This window comes from Sarcophilus harrisii, chromosome 2 (assembly GCF_902635505.1).
Source record: "Sarcophilus harrisii chromosome 2, mSarHar1.11, whole genome shotgun sequence".
In the NCBI taxonomy this organism is placed as follows: domain Eukaryota; kingdom Metazoa; phylum Chordata; class Mammalia; order Dasyuromorphia; family Dasyuridae; genus Sarcophilus; species Sarcophilus harrisii.
In genome coordinates this window covers 450,815,092-450,841,917 of record NC_045427.1, presented here as the reverse complement: position 1 = coordinate 450,841,917, position 26,826 = coordinate 450,815,092, and the positions used below count along the sequence as shown (strand labels likewise).

Here is a 26,826-nt window from a genome sequence, read left to right as displayed (position 1 = left end):
TTACTTGATTTGTCCTTTCCCAATAGTTAGTCCCTAATGTATTTTCCCTTTTGTGCCTAAATTCCTTAAGAAAGTCATCCATGGATGTCTTGTAGATTCCTCCACTTCCTTTCCTCTGTCTCTTAAGAGAGTCTGACTTCTAACCTCATCATTTAATTGAAACAGCTTTCTCCAAAGTTGATCTCATCACATTTAATAACCTTTTTTCAATCTTCATCCTTCTTGGCTTCTCTGAAGCTTTTGATACCAATAATTTCTTGACTCTCTCCAGGATACCACTGTCTCCTGATTCCTGTCCTATCTGTTGTTGATAAACCTTTGTCCAGATCAAACCTGCTAGTGGTGAGGATCCCTACAGCTCTGTAGACCCAAGGCTCTATAGGTACCTTCTTTTTTATTTAGTATTTCATTGATTTTATTGGTTCCCATGGATTCAATTATCATCTTTGTGTCTATGATTCCCAAATCTACTTATCCAGTTCTAAAATTTCCCTCTTGACCTGGATTTATCTATTGGAAGTCTCAATTTAACCCAAGTGATTTCCCATCAAATATAAAGTATTCTGTCTGGCTTTTGACGTCTTTCATAACCTGGACCCTTCCTACCTTAAAGAGGTATGTGCCTGACACATAGGAGACACTCAAATGTTTATTGAACTCTTTCAGGTCCAACTAAAATCTCACCTTCTACAAGAAAATTTCCCTGATAATCCTTAATGCTAGTGCCTCCCCTCTGCTGATTGACTCCAATTTACCATATACACCATATATATAAAAAGTCATCTGAATTATTACCTCCTTCATTAGACTGTGAGCTCCTTGAGAGCAGGAACTGACTTATTGCTTTCTTTGTATCCCAAGCATTTAAAACAGTCCTTGGCATTTACCAGGCATATAATAAATGCTTGCTGGCTAAATTAGTTTTCTCTTCTCCAAGCTATAAAACCCAGATCCTTCAATTGTTCCCCATAGATCATGATTTCATGGCCTAGCATCCCAGTTGCTCTCCTCTGGATTTTCTCCAGCTACCAATTTCCTTTTAAAAGCATAGTACCAATTTTAAATCGCATCATGTATATGTAGACTAGAAGTTATAAATATACATTAGCATAAATCTGGAGTTAAAGAAAAGGTAGATGTCAAGTGGAATCACATTTAGTTCTCTGAAACATCCAAAAGCATTCATTATTTCTCCAAATCCCTTTCTTAACAGGAATGTTCTCCTACAGATGCTATCTATGACTATGGAATGCAACATTCTTAAAAGAATAAGAACAGACTTGAAAGACAATGAGAGAGCTGCTTAAGTAGGCTACAGCACATTACCAGCAAGAATATGTAGGAGAAAAGGTAGAAAATATATCCTCATGGACAGATACGACTAGAAAGGAAGAGGTTGGTGATGAAATAAGTACAAGAGAAAAGAGAAATTCACTGGTACTCCCAACATAGCAAAAAAAAAAAATCAAGGAAAGCTCTTGGGTCATTGTTTAAAAATACCATGGAGAAGTGATAGGAAAATATAACTGAGAAATATAGTCAGAGCATAGAAAGGCTACAATCTGTACCAAGAGAAGCATTATACTAAAATGGATGAGAAAGACCCATCAGAACATCAAAGTATTTCCAATTTGTATGGCTTCCAAAGGGGATTAGAATCTTGTATTTCAACTGGCAAAAAAATAAACACCTAACCAAAGCTGCTTATGCTTGGAGAATCATGTACTCTTGGGCAGTAGGGGTGGAAAAGATCTTAATGTGCTTATTTCAGGACTTGCTCTTGGTTGTTAAATGCTATTTAGCCCATAACTAACACAGTCTCTCTCTCTCTGGATCTGTGATTTCATCAGGGTAGGAATTTCCTTTGTGATGATTTTCCTCTACTGATTCCAGCTCTGCACCTTTGAGTCAGAGAGTTGCTGAGGAAGAGGGGGGGCAATGAGAAGTGAAGTGACTTGCCCAAGTTCACATACTCAGTATGCCTCTGTTAGGGGCAGGGTTCAAATCGTGTTCTTCTTGGTCCCAAAGGTATCCCAACTTTCATTGCTAACAACTCACTAATAGAGACAAATTCTGTAAGCAACTTCTACTAGGCTATGAATTGGAAGAAAAAAAATGCTTTGTCTCTAAACAGCAAAACCCCCTGGATCTGATATGAGAAAGTATGGATTAAAATCCTGTTTACAATGTTTTGTAAATCATCAAGAATTATATTAATGTTATTGTTATTATTACTATATGTGTGACATAAGTCACTTCAGCTTCATGTCTCTCAGCTTCCTTGTCCCTAAAATAAGTAGGTTACTCTAACATCTTTTCTAAGGTCCTTGCTATTCCAACATTCTATAGTCTACTATCTCTTTCAGCATTGTCTTGATAGTCTATTGTCTATGTTCTAAGGCTCTTTCTATAGTCCCAATAGGCTATGTTCTTCTCCTAAGATCTTTTCCAACTTAATCTATAAATATGTGGTTGCATTCTAAGTTCCTTCCTGCTTTAACAGTCTATGAATCTATTGGGTTTTTCCCCCATCCCTACCTCTAACCCTCAGGAAATCAAAATTAACCCCTAACTCTTCTCCTCATCCCTCTCAAACACACAACTAAGGATGAAAAAACGATATTTTTCAATAGATGAGCAACCATTATTTCTACCATCTTCCATGAGGTATTGATGACAATCAGTTCCATTTGCTGTGAATCACTAGTATCAACTGCTGGTGGGCGAATGCAGGGTTAGAGAAATGATGCTATTCCCAGAATGCATTACAAAAGAAAGCACACTCAGCACATTTCAAGATGGCTACAGCCTGCAGCAAAGCTGAACCAGACAAAGGAGATGGGGCATGTGTGATAGCACTGAAGGGGCTGTGCTGAAATGGAGACAATTAGCAGCGAACTTTTCAGGATTAATGCCCTTTTTCTTTTTTAGTCTCCCTCCCCCTCCACCACCAGCCCCTCGGGATCAAGGCAGTCTTTGTGAAATATAGACAAATGATTCTTCCCTGTGCTGTAGCTCGGCTTCACGGTGTAGAATGGCATAGGGAGCTTTTCATAAGAAACACCCAACAAGGTACCTTGTGTCATAAGGCATCATATAAGAAAACTTGCTCTGAATTACATATAACTGCAAATTACTTTTAGCAGCATCACTGGAGTAGCTTCAATTGACCTTCTGAACAAAAGGCCATTTATTAAACAGCACTCTCAACTGCCCAGACTGTGGGGGAACCAGCAAGCAGAAGAAAGAGGCTCGCTGACAACCCAGTCAGTTAGGTCTCAGGGACACTTCATCTTGGAGGGGAAGACTAAAGAGGTTTGACCCACGCTGTGTAACATTTCAATAAGAGCTCATTGGAGCAGAACGGAGAAATGGGGAGGGAAACAGGCACTGGGCAAACAATTAAAGTATTTAAAATTAATGTTAGTGCTTCTGAGCATATTGTAAGAGAAGATATGTGTAAAAATTCCAGGGTACCTAAGACTTAGAAGAGTAAAATTTTAGAGCCGAAAAGAGCCATAGGATTTGGCTATGTACTCCAACCTCTCCCCAAGTGAAATGAGCCCCAAAGCCAAGGATTTCACCTAAAGTCACACAGTGCTTGGCAGAGTTAGGATTAGGCTCCAGGATTCCTTACCTCCTATCTCATGTCCTTTACACTTTGTCATTGAGAATGTTCCTGTTTCAGCAGAAAAAAACCGCTGGGCTTGGAGTAAGGCATCCTGGGCTCAAATTCCAGCTTCAACACTTACCAGCTGTGTTACTATGGGTAAAGTCATGGCCCCTCAGATCCTATTTTCCCTTGTGTAAGTTGATCTTTGCACTCTCTGCTTTATGGATTTATCATGATGAAATTATGAAAAGAACTATAGAAATGTGCATTACTATCCCCACACCAGATTAAACTAGACTAAAGTGACTGATCCAGTATCAATTTTCCCCCCTAAATACTTTAAGCACAAAAGAAATTGTGGAGAGACCAGTACAGGTATATCCTGACCAAACACTGCACCAACCAACATTCTTTTTGAAAAGAATATCATAAATATATTTTAACTGAGCCCTTATTTCAAAAAAAAAAAAAAAACTCGCTATAACCTTATTCAGCCACTGTTCCAAGACACAGATCAGATGGTTAGTTAGTAATCATTTGAGTCAATGACCAAACCCAGGCAGCCTTAATTCCCCTCAGTATGTCTGTTTACCATCAAATGAATCAACCTTTATTAACTGCTCTTAACAGGTCATTCACTACACTGAAGACTGAGATAACTACAAAATTCAGAGAAGACCTGGCCCCTGGCCCCTGGCCCCTGCCCTCACATTGCTTAGCCTATTTGGGGTAACTGACGTGTTCATTGATAACTCTAATACATAAAAAATAGTAAATACATGGGGGTGAAGGAAGGAAAGAGGAAAAGTCATTAGGAGCTGGGAAGAATCAGAAATGGCTTCACAAAAGAAGTAATGCGGTTTGTTAAAGTATTTTCATGGGAGAAACACTGCTAAATATGCTTCTAGAGTGTTTCATAAACTTTAAAACAGTAAGTAAAAGCACCATTTTTAGTACTATTAGCAGGTGAAAAGGGTGGCATTAGGCATAGAGTTCATCACCATGTTTTTTACTGCATCTGTATAACCGCCATCCCTACAAAACTTACTGCCTCTTTATAATGCTGTTTCACCCAATGCCCTTTTTTCGTGGTATTCTCATACACGGCAATTTCAATGTATGTTAAAAAGAGAATATTGCTTGGCAATGTCAGAATAAAAGCATTAAAGTGAAAATAACATATGACTAATTTTCCCCATCTCTGTTTTAGGATTCAACATTTCCCTCATAAATAATTGACAATAAAAATTATTTAAGTCCATGGTTGTATAGGGCAGAGGTAAATTTAGTCCTAATGAGGGAAATGTGGGCACTGCCCAGAAGGGAATAGGCTAATGTACAGCCCAGTATTAGCAGAATTGATAACACTCAAGGGCCACATCATGAACTGGAAATCCTAATGCTGACCAGCAAAGTGAGGACAGCTTAGGAAGAAGTGCCTTTCAAACTTTACTGATGCTAGAAAGAATCTTATTGACAGGAGTTAAAAATTCACACTGTTATTTAGGGCAATACCTCATATTTATAATAGTGCTTCACAGTCTGCAACTCCCTCATGACACCATCATCCACCTCAACAGAGACAGTCCAGAACCAGCACTGCCCCCAGCCCTGCCTCCAACCCAGTTACCACAGTGACCCCTGAGGGAAGAGCCCTCATCACCACAGGCAGCAACTGCTGACCAATGGGCAGAAAGGCACGGGAGGAATGGCAGCCTGTCCCCCGTCCTCCAAACAGTGCCCAGCCCTCACACCGTCGCACAGAGAGGTAGCTCCTGTGGGGACCCGGCCAGCCGCCCACCGCTGCCGCCCTGGCTGAGGCAGCTCGGGGCCCCCAGGGAGGGCCACAGGGCCACACCACCACTGCCACCTTCACTCCCATCTCCCTCCAAACCCTGAGGAGAGGGCGAAGCCCAAGCGCCTTCAGAGGCTTCTCGCCCCAGAGCCAGCCCCCAAGGGGGGCTCCCCAACTGCCACCCAAGTTCTCATCTCCTGCGCTGGTTTCTGACAGCTGAAACCTTCCCTGAGACAGGTGGGCTCCGGAGGGCAGGGCTTCTGCCTATGAGCTGGTGCTCTCTCCCACCCCATGCATCACCCAGGCGAGCAAGCAGAGAGGTGCGATGGGGCTTCAGTCTTCACCTGACCAGCAAGCCCTGGTGCCAGGGCCTGAGCTCACCTCCAGGCCAGCGCTCTCCCCCACTGCAGGGCGACCTGGCGGTGAGCAGGTGGTCAGAGAGGAGAGCCAGACTGGGTCAGGGGCGCCAGGTTTGCCGACACAAACTGACTACACAATTCTGAACAAGTCCCTTAGGGCGCAGTGGACAGAGTGAGGGGCCTGAAGCAAGGGGCACCTGAGTTTTAATCCAGACCGAGACATTTCTTAGCTGTGTGAACCTGGGCAAATCACTTTGCCTCTCCCTCAACTGCAAAATAGGCATAATAATAAGCTCCTACACAATACTGTGTGAGGTTCAAATGAGATACAGTGCCTGGTACAAAGGAAAGGACATACAAATGCTTATTCACTGCTCTTTTCTGCTTTCTCAGGGATTCAGTCAAGTCTCTAAGACACTACACTGCCAGATACACGCTAATATATTAAGAAGTTTCCTACAACAGTAAAATTAAGCATCCACACCAAACAAACAAATGATATTTTGCTTTTCTCCCACAATGACTGAAAGAGACCAGCAGGGCTATGTTCCTTATAACTTCTGGACAGAATCCTTATCTAACTAAAGCACAAGATGCTAATAGCCTTAAGTTATTTAAGTAATTTCACCTGGATACTAAAGTTACAAAAGGGCATACCATCTGCCCTGTCTATACCTTCTCATGTGATCTAAGAACCTTTGGCCTTGCCATCTGTCCCAGAGCTGGTCTGCAGCTGTTTTTCTTTTTCGTTTTCTCTCTTCCAAGTCTAGCTCCTTGAAATCAGACATTAACACACTTTCCATTTGCATCCCCAACACAGCAGAATAAATGCTTTTTATTCATTCATTCATAAACTGAAGAACAATTGAGATTCCTTTTCAGTCACTGGACAAATAGCTTAAGACAGAATTGGGAAGAAGTTTATTACCATATCTGAAAACAGTGCCACAGATATTGACCATACCTATGCCCCCAACTCCATGCACCCGTTAAAAACGAAGAACTGGACTCAAGTGGAACTCCAGCTTCAATTCAATAAGCATTTACTAAGTACCTCCTTTGTACCCACTGCTCTGAGGCAGGAGCTGGGAATACAAAAAGAAGCAAAAGATAGGTCCAGCCCGAAGGAGTCACAAGTTCATGGATCCAGAGGGGGATCATGTCACAAGGTGTCACAAAATCTGAGTTTAAGTTCCCATGTGGGGAACTCACCCCCCCCCCCAGCATAAGCTGGAAGCCTTGAGCCGCCCCAGGATGCTGCCCCCTCCTCCGACCAGGGCCCCCAACCTCCATCGGGTCTCCCCTCTTGCCCCAGGTGCACAAATCTCTGGTCAGTCCTGTCACTGCTGACCCCGTGTGGAGAAAAGATCTCTAAGGTCCTTCTGGGTCTCACCCCAACAGGGCAGGGCCCTCTCCTCCTCCCCAGCATGAGAAGCTGGCACAATGCCCGGCGGCTGGGCCTCTGCAGGGGCCTACAAAAATCCCCAAGAAGCTGCCAGAGGGGATGACCTTTTCTCTAAGGAAACCCCAACTCACTATCATTAATTAGTGATATCAAAAACAAATCTGGGAGATAGGAGACAGAATAACAAAACTCAGAACTGGGAGGGTCTCAAGACAAGAACCTGTGGCGTTCTGCTTTTGAGATAAGAGGACTGAGGCTCTGAGAAGTCACCGCCCAAGGCCCAGGAAGGGAGCAGGGCTCCCACCAGCGGCATCCGATTCCAAAGCCAACCATCTTAAAACTCGGCCCATCCAAGAAAGCACTCCCCTCTTTCCCCCAAGCTCCCCTGCTTCCAAACTCCCTGCTCCCCTTCCTCCCACAGCCACGCCACCCTGCTTCCCCCTTGGCCCCGGCTCCCGTACCAGCTGCCCTTCTCTCCTCTCCTACAGCCGCAGCCCCTCCAGGGCCCCCTGCCAAGGCTCTCCCCCTCCTAGCCACGCTCTACTCCAGGGGGATCAAATTCTGACAGACATGGGCTCCCTAAAGCCTACATGGAAATCCGCACATTCCCATTGTTCCTGTTCATTGTTTGCATTTTGTTAACTGTTTCCTCAACACACTTGTATCCGATTCAGCCCCTGGGGAGGGTGGCGGGCCACCGTAGGCTGTGCATTTGACACCTCAGCTCCCAAGGCCAAAATGCTTTTTCTAGTAACTCGATGATGGTCCCCTTCTCCCCAACACTAGCGGGCGCCAGCAATTCCTCGTCACCCACAGGATTAGATGAAGAAGCCTCTGCGGACATTCAAAGCTCTTCCTAACCCAGCCCCTCCTCCCCTTCTCAGTCTTCTTGCCCTTTCTCTCACACGCACGAGGCTTGAGACAACACTGACCTGCCTGCAGTTACTTTGAACACAACAAAAACTTTTAGTGCTGGTTCTTTACCTTGTTTGCACAGGGACCCCTTTGGCAGCCTGGGGAAAACTACAGATTCTTTCTCATAGAACTGAAAAAATTGTCAAATTTCCATCAGAAGTTCTTGGAAAACAAAGATATTATTTTTTTCTATTTGAGTCCAGGGACTCCCTGAAATGTATCCACAGACCCCTTGTAGAACCCAGGTTAAGAACCTCTGGTCTAGAGATTTATATCTTTCTAAAGAAACCCAAAGACTACGTGACAGTAGAAAGAATGTTTATCGTGAACAACTTTAACCGTTGCAGGTTTGGGGCAAGCCCCTCCTCTTTCACTAATTTTCCCATCTAGAAAGTGAATGGAGTAGACTAGATCAATGATTCCAAACAAATGTGGCCAGAAAACTTTTTTTTTAAATGTAATGAAGAAACTCATGAATACTAGTTCCAAGGTCTATGAAATAGCCCAAAGACACAATGATACCATTTCAAGGTCTATACCCTAGAGTCCTACATATACAAAAATATTTATAATAGCTCTTTTTGTAGAGACAAAGAACTGAGAAATAAGGAAGTGCCTATCAATTGGGGAATAATTGAACAAATTATCCCATGGGAATATAATGGAATACTATTGTGTATAAAAATTACTGCAGAAATGATTTCAATTCTGTGAAGATTTATATAAACTAATGCAAAATGAAATGAGCAGAACCAGTAGTCCAATTTATTCTATAACAACACTATACAAACTAACAATTTTGAAAGACTACAAAAACTTTAGGAAATGAACACGATGATCTATCAGGATTTCAGGGGACCATAATGAAAACCATACCCACTTCCCAACAAAGGTAATTAAATAGATAGAATGTGACATACATTTTTGGACATGATTATTTTTAGAAGAATGATAAGGAGAAAAAATGCTCATTAAAAATGTGATTTAAAAAAGAATGTCCCAAGAAGTATTGGGCTAAAATAAAAGAAATTAGTCCTATTTTCATACTGGAAAAAATGTATGGCATTGACAATGTTTGGCAACCTTTGATTCCTGAAGGTTATTCAAGCTGAGAAAAGCTCTGGCAAGTCCAGGCAAGCTAGAAAGGTTTTAAGTCCACACAGTGATTGGATTTTGAATCTGTCAAAGGATAGCAAGCCTGGTTAAGAGTGGAGAGGCTTATTATTAGTTGGTTAGCCACTTAATAATACATCATTCTTAGGGGCAACAACTTCTGAAACCATTTAATGGACGCAGCCGTCTGCTACTTGCATCACCAATGTAATTTCAGCTGTTCTATTATATAAAAGTAATAATTTCTTATTTAAAATTTCAAAAGGGGGAAATAGTACATCAGAATTCTCTCACAGAACCCAAATATACCCTGAATGGAAGTTTGGGAAAATGCTTCTGAGTAAATGAGGATCTTTGAAGTCCCTTTCAACTGGAGTATTCTATGATTCTCTGTTTCACATACAAATAAGTCAGAAAATTCAAAGTCGGTGACCTCGGCATCACAACAAAGTGTTTCATTCATATATGTCCACTCCAAAGGAGATTACTCAGGAAGACACAGGGTGTGAAAGCTAATCTGGTCACTCCTAATCTGGCAAGAGTTTGGCAGGACCCCCTGTCCACTTGGAGAAGGAGGAAACAACAGAATACACACAACTAAGCTTCTTCCTGAAACTCTGTGAGGGAAACGACAGTTAAGAAAGGCTTTGGTGATGAATCCAATCCAACTGCTCTCCTTTTATAACATTCTTTGCCTTAGACTCTACCTCACTTGGTTCCTTCTGAAAAGAATTTAAAACTACAAACCACTCTCAGAGATGGGGAATAGTGTGCTCATTGTGCTGACCAAAGCCTGGCTACAGCAGAGCCCTTAATCTCTCTATCAGAAGCCTTGGTTTAACTGATGCTAAACGTTGTCTCAGACTCCGAGGACTGCCTCCAGAGGCAGCCTTGGGGACGGCTAAACTATTACTCTATCGCATCTAGCACTCCTGGGATCTCTGATACCATCTCTGCTCCGTTTCCAATATACTAGTGAGGATCGGGTTTCTCTTATCAATTGCTACGCCCAGCCAACAAAGCTTGGCCTCCTTGTTGCAGAAAGCAGCTGGGCAAGGTCGGGTTCACAGTCGTTTCTAGGGGGAACCACGGCAGGAGGCCAGATCCCCCTCACAGGAAGCCTCTAGCTGGGGAGAGCGCTCGCCTGTGCTTCAATGGGAGTCTGAGCTCCGGCCCAGAGTTCTCAGTTACTGTGTCCCGCACAAACCGTGTGAGAATAAGCTAAGCGGGGAAGATACTAGTGTAACAAGCTCCGGTTCATATGACAAAAACCACAGGCTTAGTAATTCCCTACATAATGTTTATGATTCCGTCGCCACAGTATTGTCAGTGGGTGTAGAGAACAAGTTTCTGGCCTGGAGAGCACAGCCCTGAGTCCCAGTTCTAATTCCAGGGCTACCATAAAAATGGTCAAGTCACTTATCTCCATGCAGCTGCTGCCTCCTCTGTGAAAGGAGACAAAAGGAGAGGGGTGCACACTGAACAAGATCAGGGATTCTTAAGGTTTTCCCTAACATGAATCTCCTTGGCTTCAAGCATTACCTGTGGACCCCTTTTCAAAATGTTTTTAAATGCATAAAATAAAATGTTTAAGATTATAATTATATTAAAATACAGTTTAAAAAAATTTTTTAAACAAATTCATAAACCTCCCAGTTAAGAACCTCTGGATTAAATGACCTCTAAATTCTTTTCCAACTTTACGATTTTCTAACATTTCTATTCAAGGATTCCAAAGCTCTATTATCTTATATTCCATATTTTAACAATAATAATCCTTCCAGATCTAGCATCCAACATTTAGCACTGTGCCTAGCACATTGTGTGCACTTTATAAAAACTTGTTGACTTGACCAACATTCTTCATTCCACATGGATGACTTTGAGGTAAAAAGATAAGAAGCAGGAAAACCAGTCAGGATTCCTGCTATTGCAGGAATGCAGGTGAGAGTTAATACGGGCCTGAATTTGGGTGGTAGCAATGGAAAAAATAGAGAGATGTGGTAAAAATAGAATTTACAGGATGTGGCAACTGATTGATTGGAGGGGAAGAGAAGTCAAAGATGATTATAAAATCATGAGCCTCACTAACTGGGAGAATAGTGCCAGGTTCTGAGAAGATGTTGGTGGGGATGGACAAAGGAGGTGGGAAGAAATGCATCCTGTTTGGGACATGAGGAGAATGAGGCGTTTGCGTGAGATAACCCAGAGTGAAATGGACACAGAGGATACACAACTAGAACTCAGGAGCAGAGATAAAGACTTAAGAGTCATTGTCATTGATACCGTGGTGAAAGCTACAGGAGCAAAGGAAGTAAGCAAATGAGAAAATATAGAAAAAAGAAATTCTACAAAATAAAAATTTGACTTAAAGGTCCAGGGGTTCACCTAGAAAAGACTTTTTATAATAACTAATTGGATGAATCAATGGGCAACTCTGACCTGGCACTATCCTGCAGAACTTCACCATGAACATTACCAGCAGAAGCCATGGGCATCCTTAAAGGGTCCAATGATAATACAATCACACTAAGAGATACATATATGGGGACCTGGACAATGAGCCTCCAGTTCCTCTCATTGAACGCTTATCTGTTCTTCAAAGCCCATTTCAAATCCTTCCTCTTCTATCAAGTCTTCCTCAATCACTCCCACAGGAAAATATACTTAAAAAGCATAGTATTTAGAACTGGAAAGAACTTCAGAGATCAAGTAGTCCATCCCCCTGGTTTTACAAATAAGGAAACAGGATTCCAACCAAGTTCTGACACTGTGAATCCAATTCTCTTGCCATTAACTATACCAAACTAGTCTTGGAGTCAGGTTGCCATCCCAGTTGTGTTTTGCTGTAATATGTGTGAAGGAAACTTCATCTCCTGATAGTTTTCTTCTTCTGCATGAAAGGCTTGGACTAGAGGATATTAAGTTCTCCTCCAGTTTTCAGAAACTCTCTTCTAACTTCTATTCAAAACTTCCATTTAGCCCTAACATCCCTATATTTCACTAGTATCTTCAGTGATGAATTCCAGCATTCTTCTGATACACTGCCAACAGCACTCACACAGAATTTAACCAACTTACTGCCCAGAAAAGCACCTGTAGTACCTGGTCTGGGGCTCCGCCTGATAGGCGTTTCATTGAATGGTTGTGTATTTATAATTGGAGTGCCAGAGAGCCTGTCCTTAGTTTCAAGTTCTGCAGTTTCCTTTCTGTCTGATCTTACAGCATCTAGACCAAAGCCCTCATTTTAAAGTTGAGAAAAATTAGGCTCAGAGAGACCGAGTGGCTGGTCTGTGGCAGAGGTAATAAGGAAGGACAAGGATTCTAGCTCTAGGACTGTCACTGTGAATACTCATTTTCTGCCATCACACAGATCACCATCCTCTACACCATAATTGATTATATGTGATATCCAAAAAACTCACCATCCAGTGGCCACCTACCCTTCTACTGATGACATCTCCACCCTCAGCTCATTAGGTCTTTCAGCAAACACAGAAAGTCGCCAGGCCCAAGCCTTCCAGCTTAAGAGGACGTAAAAGAACTTGTACTCTGCTAGCAAATTCTCTATGACCCCAGGTCACTTCCATGCTACCCTGCTATATCATAAGCAGGCCATAAGAAGAGTGTAATAATAGCTAGCCAGCATTTACATAGAGCTTTAACTGATTTGATCCTCACAAAATCTCTGTAATTTAGATGCTATTATTATCCCCATTTTACAGATGAAGAAACTGAGCCACAATAGTTAAGTACCAAGTACCAAGGATCACACAGCTATTAAGTATTTGAGATAGGATTTTAACCTAGATCTTCCCGATTCCAAGTCCTGAATTCTATCCACTACATCAATTAGCTTCTTCTTTATTTGGATATAATTACTTATAAAAGAAGGATATATTCTCTGTGCTCCCTATGTTACAAAGTCACAGATGTGAAAAAAATACTAGTGATATGACATGGCATTGTAATATGAATTAACATTGACTCAGGAACTCTGGTATTGGTGCTTTAGTCTCCAAACCTATATCTTTGAATGAAAAATTCTAAATTTTGGTCACGAATTTTCCATAAGTTTAGAATCTAAAAGGCCTTGAAAGAACATTTGTAATGACCCCAGCAAATGAGACAGCAAGCAGATGAGCATGGCTTCCTTAGAAATGCCCCTGAAATCTAAAGCAAAAACCACAGAAGGACATAACCATTTTGGGCAGCTCTTCCCACCAAAGTGCAACCCAGATGAAAGCCACAAATCCTTTGCCTCAGTCCATAACACTTTTAATGCTTTTAATGCCATCCATTTAGAAGGCAGAAGAACCACCACCTCCATTCTCAAGACCCTTGAGCCTAATGTTGATTTTGGCAAAATTAAGTAATAATGTTAGGCAAAGCATAATCCATTCAAGACACAAAAATTTCAGTTAAAAAGGACCTTATAACACTGACTATAGAACACAGAATGTTAGTATCCCAAGTATCTTAGAAGAACAGAGACTGCAGGAGCTAGGGAAAGCTTTAGCAATCATTTAACACAACAATTCATAACTAGTGCCAAAATGATGATGCATTTAATGGCAGAGTGTAGTAGTAACTTGGAAGGGGGCATTACCAAGCTCCAAGCTCATTATTTCAATTATTAAAATATTTATTTGCTCATAGCACAACTTAATTTCTTTCCAAGCCCGGGGGCTGGCCTTTTTACAAAGGGTACTTAAGGGCAAAGAAAGTTTTGGGTTTTTTTAAATTTTCTATTTTGTGGCAGATCCCACAGCTTCAACTTTTAATAACAATAACAATACACAAAGCAATGGTGAAACGCTTCTTACCCCCTTTAAGCAATTCTCCACCTTCAATCCAGGAGAGCTCTAAAGAAAATGATTTCTAGGGGTAAAGGTGAAGGGATGCTTGTCTAGTTTTAAAACATGGTATTATGGCATTAGAAAGGACCAGAGGAAACCTGGAGGTTCAAGCACCTACTCTGCTACTAATAATGACTGGGGAAACTACTTCCCTTTTCTGTGGGTCTCTAGAAGCTCCTAGATCAAACAAAAATGCTGACTAAATGATAGGTTAAGATGTCTTCCAATTCTGATGGCCTATGGTTCTATTATCCCTTCCTTATCTATATTTCTCTGATAATCATGTTCCTTCTTCTATGATGTGGTTACTGAGTAAGAAACTGAGCTATTATTGAACAAGTTGGTAATTTAGTAAGATACCAATTTCAGAGACTTGTTCTTTCCAACCTGGAGGAGAAAATAGATGTCCTTTGAACTTAAAAAGTCCCACTGAAGAGAAGAATGGAACCTGAGTCTGAAAGGTATGGATTAAATAGACTGGACCCATCAGTATCAGGATAAGGAGTTAGAAGTCCACCTGGCAAGGTTTTTTTCCCCTTTCTTAAATTTTAAACTTAAATACAAAATAGAAAAAGGAAAAAAATCATGTGCAGAACATAAGAAAGGATTCAAAATATAAAGAATAAATTTCCATTTCAAGAAAGCCTCTATAATAAATACTATACATTGTATTCAGAGCTGTCCATCTTTTCTTTGTTTCCTGGTAGGTTTTCTTTTGTTCTCTGCTGTGCACTTTTTACTTCATTCCTTTTTCTCCTTCCCCCTTGTACCCTTAGAAGGCTACAATTAACTGAAGGGATGCACACACACACACACACACACATACATATATACACATATATATTATATATACATAGAGATACACACAAACATGTACATATACATATATTTATATACACATATATAAGCACACACATGCATATGGCAAATTTTTAAAATAAAGTTTGGTGGAGGAAACAGGGAGACTCATTTTGGATTAAAACAGAACAGAATGTCTGAACATGGGGTTCAGACATTCTACAGCCCAGAGAAATGATTTGTGGGGCAAATAATTCCACCTGGGAGAACTCTTAGCTAAATGAGCCCAGCAGAGGTATAAGACATAGTTTCAACTCTAAAGTCAAGACCTGGGGTACTTAGGAAAGGCTTTGAATAGAAGTTAGTGCTTGAGTTGAGTGTTAAAGGAAAGGAAGGCTTCTAAATGAGGAAGCCTTCCAAAGGAAGGCTTCTCCAGCGAGCAGGTGGAATACTCAAAGCAAGCTAGGGGAGGCCAAGTTGTTAAAGACCTCAGAAGCCCAAAGGGGGCACTTCCACTCTATGCCAGAGGCACCAGGAGGGAGAGTTGGCCCTCGAGGAAAATCCCTCTGGCAATCCAAGTGGGGAGACTTGGTGGAAGAGCCTAGGTGCAAAGTAAGATGAAAGCAGTCAGCCCAGAGAGAAGTGGGAAGGAGCCAGCTTTGGGAAAGACGGTGGCCCACAGAGCTGGCCAGCCTCTTGCTGTCTCGCTGGGAGGCCCGGGTAAGACCTGGTCACCAGGTTTTCCAGCTTGGCAGTCCCTGCCAGAGTGTGTCCTCCAGGGGCACGGAGCCTTTGAGAGCCCAGGATCGTTTCCAGGTTACAGAGAAGCGTCAAGGGAAGAAGTCAAAGGGATTATAAACAAACTTCCCTGATTCATCTCATGGGAGATCAGATAAGAAATAAAAGGTGGTGGCCTTGGGAGCAGCACGTTTGGGAACTTGTCAGGTGGGGTTAATTCCCTGCCCTAAGTGGATTGAGGTTCCTCACCAACTCTGATAAGTGGAGCTCATCTGTAACGCGCTGGGCTTGGTGCCCACTGGCTTCTCCTATCTCAGCATCTAGGCAGAAGCGTGTCCAGCGAGCCAAACAGATACCCAGCGCACGCCACCAACAAAGGATGCCGTGTCCCCGACACCTGGCAGCGGCCGTGGCTCTCAGACAGCCCAGAAAGGGATCAGATGCTTAACCTGCGGTAACCGACCGGAGGAAACGCAATCCCTGTGGTAAAGGCTGCTTCCTGGAGGCGAGGGGTACCAGTGGAGCCTGCAAAATCCTGGCCTCAGTAAGTCCTGAGATAATACAGCCTGAAGGAGGGAGAGGACTACAGGAAATGTCATATTTCACAACCTCCTCTTACCCTCAGGAAGCAGCAGAGTCAAGGCAGAGTCAGCCTGATCTAACACCTAAAATTTACGCAACTTGAAGAGGATCCCAGGACCTAAGAAGTGGAAAAGGACTCAAAGACCTTCCAAATCCAACTGATACCTGGCCCAAAATTCCCTTTACCGCAAGGGTTCTTAGGCTGGGATCTGTAAATTTAATTTTTGGTTTTGTTATTTTTATAACTGCATTTCAATATAATTGATTTCCTTTGTAACCTTATTTTTTTTTAATTTTATACATTTAATTAGAGAAGGGGGTCCATTACCTTCACAAGACTGCCAAAGGGATCAACACACAAAAAGTTTATTATAATTACTGTCAATAATTGTAGCTTAAAATGTTTGCAATAAGCTTTCTGAATATCTTATTTCATCTCATAACACTGGGAGGTACGTGCTACTATTATTCCCTTTTTACAGATATGGAAACTGAGGCTAAAAGTAAATGACTTAGTATTAGACAGCAAATAAGTATTTCAGTCTATTTTATAGCATCTCCAAAATATGCTCATTCAAGCTACTGTTGAAACACCTCTAATGAAAGGGATGCTATGAAACACAACAGATTTTCTAATTTTAGACAGCTCTAATTCTGAGAAAATTTTTTCTTACATTTAGCCCAAATCTGTACCTTGGTAATTTCTATCCATTCCTTCTAACTTTTTACACTAGTGGTGTCAAACTTAAGTAGAAACATGTGGTTGCATACTGACTTAGAAAATCACAAATTAAAAATTATGTTGTATCTATGTTATATTATATTTTTAATTATTTTGTTAAACAACATCTCTCAATTACATTTTAATCTTGTTCCAGTTAAATGTATAGGACTGCTTGCCATCTGGGGGAGAGGGTGGAGGGAGGGAGGGGAAAAATCGGAACACAAGTGAGTGCAAGGGATAATGTTGTAAAAAATTACCCTGGCATGGGTTCTGTCAATAAAAAGTTATTAAAAAATTTTTAAAAATCTTGTTTCAGTTAAGAAAATCAAGTCAAAACTTCTTTCCATTAGGATAGATCTTCAGCAGGATATAATGAAAAGAGTCTTGTACATGGACTCAGGAGGTAAAGATTCAAATCCAGGCTCAATCATTTACTATAAAACCATAGGCTTCACCTTTACCACATTTATTTCCCCCTCCATAAAATGGGGAAATTGAACTAGATTGCCTCAAAGACTTCTTCCAATTTTCAATCCCATGATCCCCCTTAAAGAAAGGGATCACACCTCTTTAAGTTTTCTTTTCTCTAGGTTAAACATGTATCCATTTCCTTTAACTAATCCCTGTAAGCAGACATCGAAGAGTCTGGATCTAAATCTTCTGCAAATATCCCTCACCACAGAAGCTGTCAATAACCAAAAAGCAAAGGAGAATTTGCTCACTGAACTGCAGCCACGATAATAGTCATTTAAATAAAATACAATCCACTCTGACCACCTGCATTCCATGTAGTCACTCATTCATTATCTTTATCATCATAATCGCACCTGCAAAATTTCCCATGCTTAGTTCCAGCTCCCTGGTTAGCCTCCCCTGTGTGAAGAAGGAAGCCACTGCTCAGTTCCTGAAGTATCAATTTCAGGTGGCTACAACTGTCCGCAAAGTTCCTTACAAAATCTTAGGTGGCCTATGAATTTCCTAAGCTGGCTTCCAAAGTACCCTGTATTTTATACAATGTGAATAGCAGTTCCATAAGAACAATGCCAGTGCTAATAGTATTTCCCCCTCCTTAAATATTAATTATAAAATTAAATATAAAAAATGTATTGCCCAGAAGTTTTTTCAGATTAATGACCTCTCTTTTGCTCCAAATTATATGATCCCCAATATTCCGAGGTCCTCAACTCCAGACCAGCATTTATGAGTTCCATTCATATACTTCAAGTCTAAAAGCACAAGCAAAGGTATAGTAAACTATTGGTGATAAGTTAAAGAAGCTTTGAGTGGGAAGAGAATTCAGCAATATCTTATCTAATCAGTAATCTCTCTCTTATAAATTGGCAACCAGCCTACACTGAAAGAGCCTAAATGATGGATGGCAGGGCACTCATGTCTCCAAAAGCAGGCTATACTACTTTGAGTCAGCTCTAATTATTAGGAAGTCTTTTGTTATGACCAACTAACTTAACAACTTCCACCCATTGCTCCTTCTTTGGTTCTTTGGAGCAAAATAGAAAGAAAAGCTCTTTTATATAGCACAACCCTTTAAGCACTAAAAGGAACCCCTCAGTCTGGTTCTCCAAATTAAATCGACATTTCTATGAGCTTAAGTACTGTCAGAACCCTATTTTCTGTCCTCCAGACAAGTTCTAATTTAAAATTCTCCTTCAGAAAATACTGTGCCCCAAATTCACTCCTAAACCTCCTCCAAATTTTACTTTCTGCTGAAGATACCACCGTTCTTCCATCTCTCTAGGTTCAAGACTCTGAAGTTGTCTTTTACCATTCCTTCAATTCCTATAATCAGCTACTGAGTCTTCCTCTTCATCAAATTTCACACACATCTGTCCACTTCTCTCCGTTCACAAAGTTACCACTCTAGTTCAAGCCACTGATCATCTCTTGACTGGACTACTGCATTAAGATTATTTGGTCTTCATTTCCAAAATATATAGAGAATTAACTCTAATTTATAAAAAATCAAGCCATTCTCCAATTGAAAAATGGTCAAAGGATATGAACAGACAATTCTCAGATAAAGAAATTGAAACTATTTCTACTCATATGAAAAGATGCTCCAAGTCATTATTAATCAGAGAAATGCAAATTAAGATAACTCTAAGATACCACTACACACCTGTCAGATTGGCTAAGATGACAGGAAAAAATAATGATGATTGTTGGAGGGGATGCGGGAAAACTGGGATATTGATGCATTGTTGGTGGAGTTGTGAATGAATCCAACCATTCTGGAGAGTAGTTTGGAACTATGCTCAAAAAGTTATCAAACTGTGCATACCCTTTGATCCAGCAGAGTTACTACTGGGCTTATATCCCAAAGAGATTATAAAGAAGGGAAAGGAACCTGTATGTGCACGAATGTTTGTGGCAGCCCTTTTTGTAGTGGCTAGAAACTGGAAACTGAATGGATGCCCATCAGTTGGAGAATGGCTGAATAAATTGTGGTATATGGATATAATGGAATATTACTGTTCTGTAAGAAATGACCAACAGGATGATTTCAGAAAGGCCTGGAGAGACTTACACGAGCTGATGCTGAGTGAAATGAGCAGGACCATGAGATCATTATATACTTCAACAACAATACTATATGATGACCAGTTCTGATGGACCTGGCCATCCTCAGCAATGAGATCAACCAAATCATTTCCAATGGAGCAGGAATGAACTGAACTAGCTACACCCAGAGAAAGAACTCTGGGAGATGACTAAAAACCATTACATTGAATTCCCAATCCCTATATTTATGCCCACCTGCATTTTTTATTTCCTTCACAAGCTAATTGTACAATATTTCAGAGTCTGATTCTTTTTCTACAGCAAAATAACGGTTTGGTCATGTATACTTATTGTGTATCTAATTTATATTTTAATGTACTTAACATCTACTGGTCATCCTGCCATCTGGGGGAGGGAGTGGGGGGGTAAGAGGTGAAAAATTGGAACAAGAGGTTTGGCAATTGTTAATGCTGTAAAGTTACCCATGCATATAACCTGTAAATAAAAGGCTATTAAATAAAAAAATTTAATTTAATTTAATTTAATTTAATTTAATTTTAAAAAAGCTAAAAAAGATTATTTGGTCTATTCTGCTTTTAAGGAATATAGAATGTAGTAGGTAAGAATCGCATAATTACATATAAAGTCAGAAACAGAAGAGATTCTGAGAGGGAGGTAAAAGTCAACTCTAACAGATGGTAGGGAAGCTGAATGAGGGAACATGCAAAGGAGAAAGTGGTACCTGAACTGGGCCTTCAAAATAGATAAAGATTTCAAAAATGGAGTTAAAGGTGGCATCAGTTCTAGCCAGGAGGAATATATATATTTAAACAAAAGCACAGAGATAAGGGGGGGCAAGAAAAAGATCAGAAAGATGAAAAGATCTTTTTCATTCTTTAGGTGATATCTTCACTAGTTCATGAATTGGGGTCAAGTGAAAAAGACTTGCATAAAGTCATCACCCTTACTCTCTTCCCATCATTGAAATCTAGAGGTAAGGCAAAAGTCAAGATGACTGAAGACAGCCCAGAATGCAGTGGATGACTTTGGCCTCTTCATGGCCAATAGAATAAATTATTCCCATTGTCCCATGCTTGGGGCAGACATCTCCCTAACTCACCCAGGGGTTTGAGGCCCATCAGTTACCCTCAACCTGGCTGAACCCATCTGTCAAGACAATTTTACTGGGATGTGGTCACTATACATGCTACAGCTTCTTGGAGTCACAGGTGAGAGTTGGGTGAAAAGATGGACCCTAAAGTAGACGAGTAGTCCTAAAAAGGGGGTCAGCCCCTCACACCACAAGTATCAAACCTCCCTGAACACCTCCATATGCAGACAGATTATATGAGATAAGGTTGGAAAAAGCAGCTTGAAGCCAGTCCGTAGGGAGCCTTGAATGCCTGAGAAAGAAGTGTGTATTTTATTCGCTAATCATGGAACAAAGTTTTTGAACAAGTAAGTGACAAGATCAGACTTTTGAATTAAGATTGCTTTAACAATGCACAAGGGGACAAACAACAAAAGAGAAGGAACAAAACGTAAAATTGCAGATATGGGGATAAGCAGCAACAGTAGTGTCTGTATACATCATTCCCTATCCCTGGAATGATCTCCTTACACTGGTTGAAATACTAAAGGGCATCCTTCAATGCCCTACACCAATACCACTTTCCCCAACTCCTCCCTCTTCTTCCCCTCCTTTCACAAATCTTGAATAATTTAGGATCATGGGTATTAGAAATGGAAAAGACATTAGAAATCAGTCCAACTCCCTCAGTTTTCAGTTGAAGAATCTTAGGGCCAGAGAGATGAGACTTTTGTTCAAGGTCCCACAGATCTAAGATAAAGGCAGAGCTGAAATTTCCACCCAGATCTTTTGACTTCAAATGAAGTGATCTTTCCATTCAGTGCCACTGAAGTGCCAGCTTTCAAAGTCAAGCCCAAAAGCAGACATAGAAGAGTGGACTCAATGGTTTTTGGTGTAGCTATTCACACTCAGCTAAGCACTTATACACTCTGCCTACAACTGGGAATAAAATGGAAAAAAACATCTCAAGTCCCTGTTGTCAAGGAGTTTAAAATCTCAGATATTAGACTATCCAATTCTATATTTGTTCATGTATAGGAAAAAGATCTGTGAGATCAGGAACTTTCCAACTTTTGTATTTGTATGCCCATTATGTATAGCAGGTGTTCATTAAATGACGGTTGATATAAACCCTGATATAAGGCAGGAATTATTTCCTATCTTTGAATCTCTCTTAGCACCAAACACAGTGCTTCTGCACACAATAATAATGACAGCTCATATTTTTATAGCATCTTAAGGCTCATTGTACAAATATTATCTCATTTTGTTTTCACAAGGATAGAATCTGTTATTAACCTCATTTTACAGATGAGGAAACTGAGGCAGATAGCAGTTCCATGACTCCTCCCAGCTTAAACAACTAGTAAGTATTTGAAGTTACTTTTGAATTCAGGTCTTGACACTGGATTCAGTGTTCTATCCACTGTGCTACAGAGAACTTAATAAATTACTACTGTTGGAAAGAAAGAATAAAAGCTAGATGACAGATGCAAAATGAGCATAGTTAGAAAGGATATCTTGGAGTTCATAAGAGCTAAAGAGGATATCCCTGCACAGAAGAAAAGTGAAATAAAAAGTGAAGTAATTTGGGGCTTGGCAAAACACCAAGAAATACGCTCCATGATTTCAGGCTACCCTAAGAGAAGATGTCACTAGAATACTTTAACTAACCTTCCAAGCACATTGAGTTTTTCAGTTACTGTAGATTTCTACAGAGCTTATCTCTTAACATTTCTAACGGGTTTCTGGTGCTGCTGATAAGATTTTCTAGCACAGTTAAAATGAGATGAGATCCAGCCAGCTGTCTAGAAACATACAGCAAGATTATCTTTAGAAGAAACCACCAGAGACAAAGGCCCCAGAGAGGGAGCTGTCCTGCAGTCTGCCTATATGGCAGAAATCATCGGAATGGAACCTCCAACTATGGGGAGATGGCCATTATATATACTCTTAGTCTTTCATTCTATTCTAAATGAAACGCAAAATTCAAAGCTGGGGATGGGAGGTGGAGATGTACTTTAATAAGAAAAAAGGAGGTTATTGTTCTAAAAAAGCACGTGTGTCTGGGTCTAAATGACCATTGTAAAGATGTTCCTCTCAAAAAGACCAGCCACCGGGTATGGCCAGTGTCTCCTTGGACCCCGGCTCCCTGCTACATGGCCTGGCAGTCCGCCTGTCTGCTCGGACCCGATTCCAAGCTCAGCTGCGGGGCTTTCTGCGCCAGCTCCAACCCCCACCCCCTCCCATATGCACGGCTCTTTGGGGTACCTCCTTCCTTCCCCCTCCCCAAAAAGCCCTAGGGATGGGGTGGAGGGGAGGCCTGGTCTGCAAAGGTGGGGTGCATGTAGCTCCCCGCCGGGTCAGGCGGCCCCAGCCAGGGGGGTACCAGCCCCTAGCCCCGGGAACCCGGCAGTGAGGGCCACCCAGCGCCTCCCCCAGGCCAGGCCTCACCCGGAGCCCGCTGCAAAGGCCCCCGCCGCCGCCTCCGCGCTTGCGGCCGGGCCCTCCCCGCTTCCCCGCCTGCCTGCCGGGCCTCGGAGCCCGCGCTTCCCGGGCCCGCACTTAACTGTTCCCCGCTGAGGCGGCGGCGGCGGCGGCGGTTGAGAAGGCGGCGGCGGCGGTGGCGGTGGCGGTGGCGGCGGCGGCGAGTCTCGGCTCCGTCTCACACAGAAGCAGCTTCTCATCGCCCGGGCGGGGCCGGGCCGGGCCGGGGCGGCGGAGCCTGCTCACCGCGGGGCGCAGCGGCTGCGGCGGCCGCAGGAGGAGGAGCAGCGGCAGCGGCGGCGGCGGCGGCGGCGGCGGCGGGGGCCGGGCCCCGGCGGAGACGGCGGCGGAGGCTCGGCAGGCTCCCGGCCGCCCCGGCTCTGACACATGCTCCGGGGGAGGCGCCGGCGCCGGGGCTCGAACGGGAGGGAGGAGGGACCGAGGAGGGGAGCGGGAGCCCCCTGCGTCCGGAGCCCGCGCCGCCGCCGCCGGGCCAGGGCCCGCCGCAACCGGGCAGTAGTACGGCCCAGGCCGTGCCGGCAGCGGCCTCAGTCCGCTCGTGATCGCGCCCAGCCCACGGAGGGACTGGAGCGGGGGCTGCAACGCGGGGGAGGCCGTGGTCGGGGTCAAGGAGGCGGCGAGGCCCGGGGCCAGTTCGGGCTGCGCGAGGGGCCCGCATTCCCACTGGGGTCCAAGAAATTCAGGTTGGGCCAGCTTGGAAGCCGGCCTGGCCTGCAGCCCCGGGCAGGACAGACGGGCTGCGTGGAGGAGGAAGCGGATCCCAGAGGCCGCGGGGGTCGCCCGGTCGTGGGCACGTGGCCCCCTGGCCACATTCCATGGCACTGGAACCTGTGCCTTAACCATCCATACGCACCTTAAACCCAGTCACAGGGCAGAGAGGGAGTGGGCCGCGCCTGAGGATCCGAGAGGGGACTCCGGCTGGGGGCAATCCAGGAGTTAACCGGGCTCCAATGAGAGCCAGCGGCAGGAGAGGAAGTGGGGTCACATTTTCATCCACCCCAGCCTCTTTGGAAACATTGGGTCTGTTCCCGAGAAAAGGGGGTACCAGGCAGAATTGGCACAGCCGCGGGGAATGCGCTGGGCGTGTGTGAATTCACACAATTGCGAGCATTCAAGAATGCACTTCAAGCAAACCCTTGGTGAGGAGCTGCGAGACCAATCCCACAAACTTTCATTTGTTCTCTAGACAAGTAAGAGTGAAGTGGCCGGGAGAGGCCAGTGGGAGGGCCGGCTCCCTGCTCTCTAGTAACCTCTCCCACGCAGCCTTGGGAAGCAGCTCGGCAAACGGCCCGCACCTTTAATCACTAACCCTCTCGTTCCATGCAGTGGGGCCCAAAGTCATCCATCCAACCCTTCTTTCTCTAAATGTGCTTTCTTGGCCTTTACTGCTGAATATTAATGATTCTCTCGATTGTGTACATTCTTATCCTTGAACATATTCTCTCCTTTAGGAAGTATGGTACAATGGGAAAGATGCTGGATTGGAGTCCAGATCATGGTTTTCATAAATATGATGTGAAAACAAATGAGAAACTTCCCTATGACTGGTAAGTTGTCTCACCCCTCCTTCTAAAGGTTTTATTTCTGGGGAGAAAGGAGATACCCTAGTAGGAAAAGGGGCAGTTTTTCATTTTGTCTTTCTATCTAGAAACTAGAAAATGCCATTTATATAGTAGGTGGTTAAATGATTATTGAATTGAATTGGGTCAAATAATTGGGTTCAGGCTCTATCTCTGCTACTTGAAATATGTGGACAAGAAACTGTGCTTCCCCGAGATTTAATTTCCACATCTGTAAAAAGAGGGGATTGGACTAGATAATCCCTCCAGTCCTTTCCAATGGGTCTTTTAATATTATTTTCTTGTGAGGTCCTTCCAAGCACTGATATTTTATGAAACTGGATTAAGTCCATCTTCAGTGAGCACAACTAAGAAGATCACTAAGTATGGCTCTTCCCAAATCAGAATTTTTTGAGGCTATTTTACTCTGTAAAGCCAGGTTACACTGGCAGTGTGGTAGCTATAGAAGACAGATTGGATTAATAAATGTGCCCACTATGTGTCTGAATGTAAATAAATTCAGTGACTCTTCAAAAGGAAATGTGGTTTCCTTTCTAAAGCAGTTTTTTGGTAAAAGTTTGAAATACATGTTTTTAGAAAGTGCTATAGAAAACAAGAAGCTATAGTTCATATCTTACTTAAACTATGACCAAGATATTACTGTTCACCATTAACTGTGAGCAATTAAAAGGAAGCTTCTTTCTCCCTCCCCCACAGGAGTTGTTACTTAAACTGACTTCTTAAGGCTGTGAATCACTAACATTATTATTTCTCCAGTCGGTTAAGGTTTTAAAAAGTGCTTTGCTCATAAGGGCTCTGTGAGGTAGGTGATGAAAGTCTGATTATACCACTGAAATTTTTTTTCCAGAGTTGGGAGGGACTTCTGGAGCCAACTAATCCAATTCCTCAATTGAAGAAGAATCCCTACAACAACATCCTTGAGGTCTTTTCTTAAAGACCTCAAAGACTTAACCCACTGCTTCTCCCAGGGAACTCATTTCATTTTTGGATAGCTCTATAATTTTTAGGAAGTTTTTTTCCCTACATCAAGCTTCAATTTATCACTTTGCAAATTTCACCCAATTGTTCCTGGTTCTGTCTTCTAGGATCGAGAAGAATAAATTGATCACAGTGAAATCTTTTCTGTAAGTTCACCACTTTAAATTTCTTCAATCAGTCTTCACACAACTATGAAAGGGCAGAATCAGGACTCAAATCCAGGATTAAAAAACCACTAATCCAATGCTCCTTCCAGTATAGCAGGCTGCAACTAAAAGAACTTGAGAACCACTGCTATTGGCAAGAGAGAATCATATAAGATTTTTGAAAACACACTTGTATCTACCTATGCTTCAGAAAGCTAGCTCTGGCAGCCTGATGGATTGGAGAAGGGAAGCTAGAAGGAGACCAATTGGGATACTAGTGCAGTAATTTAGACTATTTGTTTTCTTTTCCATTGCCTGGTTCAGGCTCTAATCATACCTTGTGCTTAATCAGGACAAGACCATGGTGTACAGTTCCAATTGTTCAGTGATGAAGAGAGCCATCTGCACTCAAAGAGGACTGGGGGAACTGAGTGTGCACCACAACATAGCATTCTCACTCTGTTGTTTGCTTACATTTTTGTTTTCCTTCTCAGGTTTTTTCTTTCTTTCTAGATCCGATTTTTCTTGTGCAGCAAGAAAACTGTATAAATATATATTTTATTATTATTATAGCTTCTTATTTATAAAACCATGCATCAATAATTTTTCAGCATTGACTCTTACAAAATCTTCTGTTCCAATTTTTCCCCTCCTTCCCCCCCCCCCTCCCTTAGATGGCAGGTAGTCCAATACCTGTTAAAATATATAACTGTATAAAGGTTCTAATAAAGGCCTCATTTCCAAAATATATAGAGAACTGACTCTAATTTATAAGAAACCAAGCCATTCTCCAATTGATAAATGGTCAAAGGATATGAACAGACAATTTTCAATTTAATTTGAATTTCAATTTAATTTGAGGGAAAAATTTGGAAATAAGATTTTGCAAGGATGAATGTTGAAAACTACCTTTGCATGTATTTTGAAAATAAAAAAGAGCTATTATAAAAAGAAAAAAATATATATAACTGTATAAATATGTATATGATGAAATCGAAATTATTACCACTCATATGAAAGAGTGTTCCAAATCATTATTAATCAGAGAAATGCAAATTAAGACAACTCTGAGATACCACTACACACCTGTCAGATTGGCTAAG

General features: G+C 42.2%; 1 protein-coding gene and 1 long non-coding RNA gene across 3 annotated transcripts in view; one reads left to right on the top strand and one right to left on the bottom strand.

The window, feature by feature from the left end:
- MVB12B (multivesicular body subunit 12B) overlaps window positions 1-24,162 on the bottom strand; it is a 275,519-nt gene extending 251,357 nt beyond the window's left edge. The window contains exon 1 of one of the 2 annotated variants that reach the window (XM_031954307.1): window positions 23,873-24,162. Coding sequence is in view for 1 of the 2 variants with exons in the window: in XM_031954308.1 (XP_031810168.1) it covers window positions 23,082-23,198 (117 nt within the window). In the remaining variant the exon portion in view is untranslated. Of the gene's footprint in view, window positions 1-23,081; window positions 23,542-23,872 lie in introns of those variants that run through there. The other variant, XM_031954308.1, reaches the window with a different exon arrangement.
- Window positions 24,130-26,214, top strand: LOC116421736. The gene is made up of 3 exons (XR_004232239.1): window positions 24,130-24,209; window positions 24,471-24,566; window positions 25,447-26,214. It is a non-coding gene; the product is annotated as an uncharacterized LOC116421736 (long non-coding RNA).
- Window positions 26,215-26,826: the final 612 nt, after the last annotated feature.